The sequence below is a fragment of the Paroedura picta genome, chromosome 13 (genome assembly GCF_049243985.1).
Source record: "Paroedura picta isolate Pp20150507F chromosome 13, Ppicta_v3.0, whole genome shotgun sequence".
Lineage (NCBI taxonomy): Eukaryota > Metazoa > Chordata > Lepidosauria > Squamata > Gekkonidae > Paroedura > Paroedura picta.
In genome coordinates this window covers 6,316,096-6,324,669 of record NC_135381.1, presented here as the reverse complement: position 1 = coordinate 6,324,669, position 8,574 = coordinate 6,316,096, and the positions used below count along the sequence as shown (strand labels likewise).

The window sequence follows — 8,574 nt, the reverse complement described above, 5'->3', positions numbered from 1 at the left end:
CCGAGGATCTTCCACAGAGAGAGAGGAGAGAAACAGGAAGTCAACGCAGTGTTGCTAGGTCATCTGGAAGTGACACAGGGACACCAGTGATGTCAGGGGACAAGGCTGTAATTCATGAGCAAAACTCCATGGAGGAAGTACGTTCAAAGAAGCAAGAAGTCTCCCATTTTAAACTATCAGAACGTTCCTGTTCTAACTATGCTAAATACACACCCCCTCTGATGCCCCCTGCAGGACGCACTTTATATTCCGCCCAATCGTGCGCACTGCAGATCTTGGATAGTCCAACAGTGACCTCACAAGGATTTGCTACCTTGGCCCACATGACTTTGGGGATATAACACTAATGTTGCCATGTCATTCTTCCATTGCAGAACCTCATTGGTTCAACACCAATGCATGGAATTGGGGTCAGAAACCATTGCCATAACAGAGGGGGAGGGAGACACTTGACCCAACTGCACAATTAAACTCATCCTTGGGTACCTTGTAGTGTGAGCTACAATCATGGGAGTGATCCATCCCATAAGGAAAACTTACCTCTCCTGTTTTCAATTCCAGGTACGCAACAGCAAAGCGAGTGGCTACTGCTTGGACCAAGGAGCGGAGGAGGACGACAAGGGAATTCTTTATCCGTGTCATGGCATGTCCTCCCAGGTAGACCGGATTTACACAGATTGTTCCTTACTCAGCGATCTAGACTAGAAGAGAGGCGGTCAAGCTTTCCGATTCAAACACGGCTTTGCACACATGGTTGTGTTGCGCTGAAGATGTTACAAGGAGGATGTTTTGAGACTCTCAAAAGCGGTGCGATCCCAGAGCTAGCTCATGGGGGCATGCACCTCAAGCTCAGCCATGGAATGGGCTGCCTAAAGAGGTGGGGTGCTCCCCTTCATTGGCGGACATCGAGCGGCAACTGGACAGATACTTATCCTGGATGCCCAAGATCAGTTCCCTTGGAGCAAATGCTCTATGCCAGGGGTGGTTGGCTCTCCAGATGTTCATGGACTACAATTCCTAGCATGCTCGTGGGAATTGTAGTCCATGGACATCTGGAAAGCCACAGTTTGACCACACCTGCTCTATGGCATTATACCAGTCGAGGTCTCTCCCCTCCAAACCCTGCCCTCCCCAGCCTCCAAATCTCCAGGTCTCTCCCAAACCAGAGCTGGCAACCGTTGTTTATCATTCCAGGCCCGAATTTTGAAGTCACCAGTTTAATTGAGGGTCGTGTTTTCCCTGAAATGTTCACCTGCGTCGAACCCAAACGATCCCGTCCTTTTTATTCTTCTCCGGGCAGCTTGATGTTTTGAAAGCCCATCTCCTCTGATCCTGCTTCTGTCGCTCGGCCTCATTTTATTTTATTTTCAATGGAAGTCACAGACCGTCAAAATCCCAGATGGTCCTCATCCCACCCCAGGCATCCATCCTTTCCTGTTGTTTTAGTGCTTTCGGATGCGCCATTCAAATTGGGAAGCAGATCCATGAATTGTCACTCATGTGTTCATGCATACATAATCCTGACCTTATCACCCGTCAAGCCACTACCTGCAGTTGAGCTAGATGTGTTATTAGGTTGGATTGGAACACCACTTTGAATGTTAAAATTGGAGGCCCGGCAACCTGGGTGGAATTGAGCCATCTTTCATTCCCTTGGGACACTCCTGTGGTCCTGTCAACCCACTTCAAGGAGATTTGGGGGGGGGTGCACTTATCTGAGCAAATTTCACTGCTGCTGTATCTGGATTGGGGGGCTGGGACCCAAGCCACTTAGTCACATTCAAATAACGGTGGTGTTTTTGGGGGGAGGGGGAGTTTGCAAAGCATTCGGTGCAGAGCCTACCGAGTTAACTCAGCATCCAATTACTGCTGCTGTTTTCCTTTTGACCAGCAGAAGAGGCCATGCGCAGCTTTTCAGTCACCTGCCATGCGCCAAACGAGCACATAATGGGGCAAACGATTCCGGCTGTCCTATATTTGAGAGAGACGTCCTTCTCCAAATCTTGGAAATAATGAGGCTTCTTGCCTTCTTTCCCCCGTTCTTTTCTAACGAGGGTTCCTCTGCATTTTGTTTTGCTTTCTTCCTTTTGGGGCCAGAGAACGGTGACTACCGAGAGGCTGTGATCATTTGGAAAGGTCATGTCGTAACACCAGCGGAGTAAAAGCAGAGCATTCTCTGTTCTCTTTCTCTCTCCCATAGACTCAGCCATTCTAGCTGCTCCTCTTTGCCAGAGACAAATGCTATTTCCTGATACCCAACTAGAGTTGCCAGCTCTGGGTCGGGGAATACCTGGAGACTTCGGGATTGCAGCCAGGAGCGGATGGGATTTGGGACAGGAAGGGACACCAGTAAAATATAATGCTAGGGACCCCCCCCCCCAAAAAAAGCAGCCATTTTCTCCAGGGGAGCTGATCGCTGACAGTTGAACTTCAATGTGTATTTTGTAATTTAGCCCGGTGCTGCGACCCAGAACAAAACAGGTCACCGAACCAGAATGCAGAGTTGCAGCATTTCCCTTTTAGTTGACATCAACTTGGCAGAGCTGGGAACCTGCAGGGGCAGACGGGGGCATCTCTCCGCTTGCGGAATGCAAGATAACGTGAATCATCTCCTTCCTGCTGTCAGCCCCTTTCCCCCTCTCTTCCTGTACCCTGTTGAGTGCGGTCAGTCGGTGTAGCCGAAGCCCTCGCACCAAATTAATTCCGAAAACTGTGGTGAGACGATAGGAGCATTCCAGCTGTGCGGTCATTAATTAACTTGGCTGCGTCCGAGCAATCTCAGCCTTCGCCATCTGCAAAAAGGTTCAGTTGAGATATTTTTAATTGCCGCCTCTTGATGAAGCTCAGCATTCTTGCGATGCGCAGAACGGGGGAGCTGACCCGCCCAAACGGCAGAAAGGGGATGAGTCCCCAACATCATTCTCAGAAAAGTAACTCACCCACTGTAGATTCTACATTCTACAGCAGGGGTAGTCAACCTGTGGTCCTCCAGATGTCCATGGACTACAATTCCCATGAGCCCCTGCCAGCGTTTGCTGGCAGGGGCTCATGGGAATTGTAGTCCATGGACATCTGGAGGACCACAGGTTGACTACCCCTGTTCTAAAGCTCCAGGCAGAAATAGCTCAGGAGGGCCTCCCTAGAAGCAAGGAGGTTGGAATGAAACATAACAACTGTGGCCTGTGGAATCTCTTTTTCCTAATTTGGACCAAGAGGGTGTGTTAAAATGGGGTTGTTGCAGGGGGTAGCCATATCTGTGAGAGAAGAACTAGATTCAAGTCCAGTCGAACCTTAGCGACCAACAAGACTTGGGGGTTATGAGCTTTCAAGAGTCACTGATGTGTGTCCAGTTCCACTTTAGACACCCACAATATTTGGGGGGTATAAGCTTTTGAGAGTCAAAAGATTTGAGGCTGGTCACACCTTAGAAACCAATAATATTTGAAGGGTAAAAGCATTTGAGAGTCAAAGATTCAAGTCTGGCTGCACCTTAGAAACCAACATTTGAGGGTTATACGCTTCCAGAGTCAAAGATTCAAGTCCCGCCATACCTTAGAAACCAACAAGATTTGAGAGGTGTAAGCTTTCCGGAGTCAGAGATTTGAGTCTTTAGAAACCAACAAGATTTGGGGGAGTACAAGTTTTTGACAGTCAAAGCTCTCTCTGATATCCTGACGGCTGTAACTCAACAGCCCTTTTCACTGCCACCAATGTAAGGTATTCCATGGATTTTGTTCTTGGCTTGAGGCGGCAGACAGCCTGCAGGAAAACCTCAGCTCAGCCAAGGACCTGGTTTTGGGAAGTCGGAGAAGCGTTGCATTCACAAGGCCCATCTCAGTCTTTTTACTCCTCCAAGCCCGCCTGTCCCCCATCCCTTGTGCAATGAATATAAACACCATCTTTGCATCCCCGTGGCCAGTTCGGCTTCCCTGCCTCCCATGGCAGAGTTAGTTCTGCACATGGCCCTTTTATTAAAGTCAGCTTCTTCGAGGCATTTGAAGAGGAGAACAAAGGCGGAATTCCAAAGGGCATTAGACTCTGACGGGAAATATTAGCATATTTTGTGCTGGTGGAGTTGTCGTTCCTGCTTACTGCCTAGCGGCATGTGGAAATATTCTCATATCTAGCTTCCTTTTTTTATAAAAAAAAACAGAGAAAGAAGTAAGGATGTTGCTCAGTGTGATGCCTGGAGATCAGTGATGATTCTCCTGTTTCATTTTCAAATCTCGGCCAGAGAGGGGAGGCAACGGAGCAAAACCGAGATTGAGAATGTTTGACCCATCAGCCATGGTCAAGACTTGGTAGAGATGACAGCCACCAGGTGGGGATCTCCTGGAATTCCATTTCATCTCGGACAACAGAGATGAGTTCCCCTGGAGATTTATTTTTTATTATTTGTCATATTGTATGTTTCGTGTGGCAGCCAGGCAAGGGATGTAAGGAGGTGGTTGGCCATTTCCTGCCTCTGCGCCGTGACCCCTAGTGTTCAGTGAAGGAACTACCTCCCAAATCCTTGGAGCTCTACCACCCAAACACAAATCAGGGACATTCAGAGGAGGGTGGTCATTTCCTGCCTCTGCGTCATGATCCCTAGTGTTCAGTGGAGGAAGTACCTCCCAAATCCTTGGAGCTCTCCCATCCAAACACAAATCAGGGACATTCAGAGGAGGGTGGTCATTTCCTGCCTCTGCATCATGATCCCTTGTGGTCCTTGGAGGAAATCCCACCCAAATCCTTCAAAGTCTCCCATCCAAATCCTAGCCTGGGTGCCTGGCTTCCGATGGAATCTGGCTTGCCTGGCCTATCCAGGTTAGGATCCCCTGGAGAAAATGAATCTTTCGGAGGGTGAAGTCTGTAGCATAATATGCCCCTGAGGTCCCTGGCCTCCCTAGGCTTCATCCCCACTTTTCCAGGAGTTGCCCAGTCGGGCAACCCTGGTCCCCAATCCCCTACTGGTGGCCACTGGGAACCAGACAACTCTAATACTTGGGCAGGAGATCACCAAAGAAGACTGGGGCTCTACTAGGGGTGCCACCCTCCTGGTGGGACCTGGGGATCCCCTGGAATTATAGCTCACCTCCAGGTGACAGAGGTCAGTTCCCCTGGAGAAAAGGGCTGCTCTGGAGGGTGGGCCCCATAATGTTCTCCTCCACTGAGGTCCCACCCCACCCCAAACCCTGCCCACTCCCAGTTCCACCATCAGTGTCTCCAGGTATTTCCCGAACCAGAGCTGGCAACCCAGCAACACAACAGCCGACCACCTTGGCTCGTTTCTTGCTTTGATTGGGATCTCTGGGGGTCGTGTGTGACTTGACAGAACATTCTTCTACTTAGGTATTTTCTTGCCCTACAAAAACCAGGGGGGGTGTAGAAAAAGTATTGGTGCCCATGTCCAATCCCCATAGCAGTTGGTGGGGTGAAAGAGGGCATCACCAAATAACTACACAATGCCCTCCTATTTCTGACTGTGGATAGAAAGAGGCTGGTTACCGGGGGGCAAAGAGCTGCCTTGAACATTGTTATGGATGGGAGCAGCCCCCCCCCCCCCAATGCTTTTAAAGAAGGAAGGAAGACCGCCCGGTGACTTTTGGGTTGGAAATCCATCACTGCTTACCTGACATGTGTTTGTTTTTTTTTTGCGCTCTGTGGTTCCAGCTTGTCCGTTACAGCACTGAAGGACTCCTCCAATTAGGCCCGCTGGGATCGACAGCATTTCTGCCCGACTCAAAATGCCTCATAGATGACGGGAAAGGAAGAACACCCACGCTGAAGAAATGCGAAGACACTTTGAGGCCCGCGCAGAGGCTGTGGGATTTCACACAGGTAACGCAAGCAGGCCGGAGCAGCCGATGCATGTGGCGAAGACTAGCTTTGAGCCCAGTTTCAGCATTAAGACCCACAAAAGTTTGCGCTTAATGGGATCACGGGGTTCAAACTTAGCCCTCCCGTCGGTTTGTGAGCTCTTTTATTATCTGCAATTTGCTGCCCTTCCCTGGACTCATCTACTGCTTTAATCCAATCATGGCCACGCTTATCGCTCTGCTAGTTATGCATCATGACTCTAATTGGTCCTTTCTGGCAAATAACTCCCCCTTCTTCTCTTTACCTGTGCGGAAAGTCCGTTTTAATGTATCCGAAGAAGTGTGAGCACACCCCAAAGCTTAAACCCAGAATTAAAATTTGTTGATCTTAATGGTGCCACTGAATTACTTCTCCTAGATGCTTGAGGCTGATCCTGCATTGAGCAGGGGGTTGGACAAGATGGCCTGTTTGGCCCCTTCCAACTCTATGATTCTATGGACGATCCAGGCTAAGCCTGCATTGAGCAGGGGGTTGGACAAGATGGCCTGTTTGGCCTCTTCCAACTCTATGATTCTATGGACGATCCAGGCTAAGCCTGCATTGAGCAGGGGGTTTGACAAGATGGCCTGTTTGGCCTCTTCCAACTCTATGATTCTATGGACGATCCAGGCTAAGCCTGCATTGAGCAGGGGGTTGGACAAGATGGCCTGTTTGGCCCCTTCCAACTCTATGATTCTATGGACAATCCAGGCTAAGCCTGCATTGAGCAGGGGGTTGGACAAGATGGCCTGTTTGGCCCCTTCCAACTCTATGATTCTATGGACGATCCAGGCTAAGCCTGCATTGAGCAGGGGGTTGGACAAGATGGCCTGTTTGGCCCCTTCCAACTCTATGATTATGTGTCTCAAACTTTGTTCTGTTGCTTCAGAACAATATGGCTACCCTGCTGAATGGGTGTATGTGTGTGTCTTTTGTGTGGATGGGCAGATGGCTAGATAGATGGATGGGTAGATGGGCTGGTTATTTTGGGAAGATAGACGGATGGATGGATGGATGGATGGATGGATGGATGGATGGATGGGTAGGTGGATTTTTTCTTAATATTTCAGATTTTTCTGAAAACTGGGTGGTCCCCCAGACCTGCAGAAAAACCTGATTCTTATAAGCAGGAGCCCAATCTGTGGATTAAGATACAACTCCTTTTCCAGATTCGCTATTTTAGTATATTCCAGCATGATGACCAGCAGATTTCACCGCAGCTCATACATCCTTTATTTCTTAGCATAGTCTCCATAATTATTTGATCCTCCCCCCCCCCAGTCTGTGAGATCTCTGTACTCTTTCTCTCCTTCCCAGAATGGACCGATCATCAGCCGAGACACAGGACGGTGCCTAGAAGTAGAAATGTCGAAAGATGCGAATTTTGGGCTGCGACTAGTGGTCCAAAGATGCTCGGGGCAGAAATGGATGATCAGAAACTGGATAAAACACGGCCGGCATTGATTTCTGGCTGGGAAGACGTGATTTCTTTTGGAGTCCTTGGACCAGTGTGCAGGCACTCTGCCAAGAGACTTGGGTTTGAGAGGACTGCTGTATTGAGAAAGAAGGAGAAGCCAACAAACCGGGCTGTGGATTATTGGACATGATGATTGTTTCTTCAGAGAAATATCCAGAGACTGACACTCCATCTAAGACTGCAGACGGGCAAAACTGTATCTGAGCCGTACTACTTCAGACTGCAGGAAAGGGGTTTTCCAGGACCGAGCACCCCTCCATTCAAAAGTTCCCTGTACATAGAAAGCTAGCTTGTCAGGGAAGACGCCTCGGCTAGAACGCTGCCCTCTGACCTGTGGAGGAGATAGTTTTGTCTGGAGTCGCCTACAATGATCAGAGCCTTCCTCCAGAATCTGAAGGGGCAACAAACCACAGACAGGTTGTTTTGCACTCGAGAACTTGGCCTTGTTTCTCTTATCATCGGGGGTGTCTGGTTCTGACGGATGCCTCAAGAGGATCAAAACAGACTTTGCTTTCTGCTCTCTGGGAAGAGGGCAGCCAAGTTTGGGATGAGTTCACACAACTAAGAGGGGCCTCTTGCCTCAGCAACAAAGGACCCAGTGGCAGAAATAAGTGTGTTAGCTTTAAGTTGCTGACAGATGCACAACTCCTATGGTGAAAGGAAACCATGTGCCTTTTTTTATCGTACTTCCGATCCGAGCAGACTGGGGAATTTCGCCTCTTCAGCATGTCTGAGTAACTCTCCGAACCACCAACCACGATAAGAAAAAGTATCTTGTAAATAAATTACACGGCAAAAAAGTCTAATATATATATAATACATTTCAAGAGTCTTTGCCTAGGAGTCTCTCTGTAAAGGAAAGGAAAAGCTTAACTGTTGTGTAAGGGAAGCGCAACATGATTCACAACCGTTAGGGGAAGGTGGACGGGGCAATTTGGAAGTGGTGAGGCTGAGCGGGAAATGCCATCCATGCTGTATGATCCAAACATGTTTTCCTTCTCCAGGGATGAACTTTGGGAGGGGTGGGGGGGTGGGGATCAACTCTGCAAGGAGTAGTCCGTGACCAGAAATGGAGCTCCATGTTGACACAGAACCGGAATTTCATTTTCAACACTAGAGGCTAGACACTACATGGAGAGGCTGCTTCTTACATACACACACTTTAAGAACATATAAGAACCCAGTTGGATTGGACCGATAGTCTGTCCAGTCCAGCCTCCTGCCTCATACAGTTATAAGTCAGTTCCTCTGGAGAG

At 48.9% G+C, this 8,574-nt stretch overlaps 1 protein-coding gene across 4 annotated transcripts in view; it reads left to right on the top strand.

The window, feature by feature from the left end:
- The window catches only part of GALNT9 (polypeptide N-acetylgalactosaminyltransferase 9), a 413,877-nt gene extending 405,628 nt beyond the window's left edge, over positions 1 to 8,249 (top strand). For 2 of the 4 annotated variants that reach the window (XM_077308382.1, XM_077308384.1), the window contains 3 exons: positions 562 to 657; positions 5,656 to 5,823; positions 7,159 to 8,245. In XM_077308382.1, coding sequence (XP_077164497.1) covers positions 562 to 657; positions 5,656 to 5,823; positions 7,159 to 7,305 — 411 coding nt within the window. In that variant the 3' untranslated portion in view covers positions 7,306 to 8,245. Of the gene's footprint in view, positions 1 to 561; positions 658 to 5,655; positions 5,824 to 7,158 lie in introns of all 4 variants that reach the window. The other 2 variants (XM_077308381.1, XM_077308383.1) reach the window with 2 other exon arrangements.
- The last annotated feature ends 325 nt before the right edge of the window (positions 8,250 to 8,574 follow it).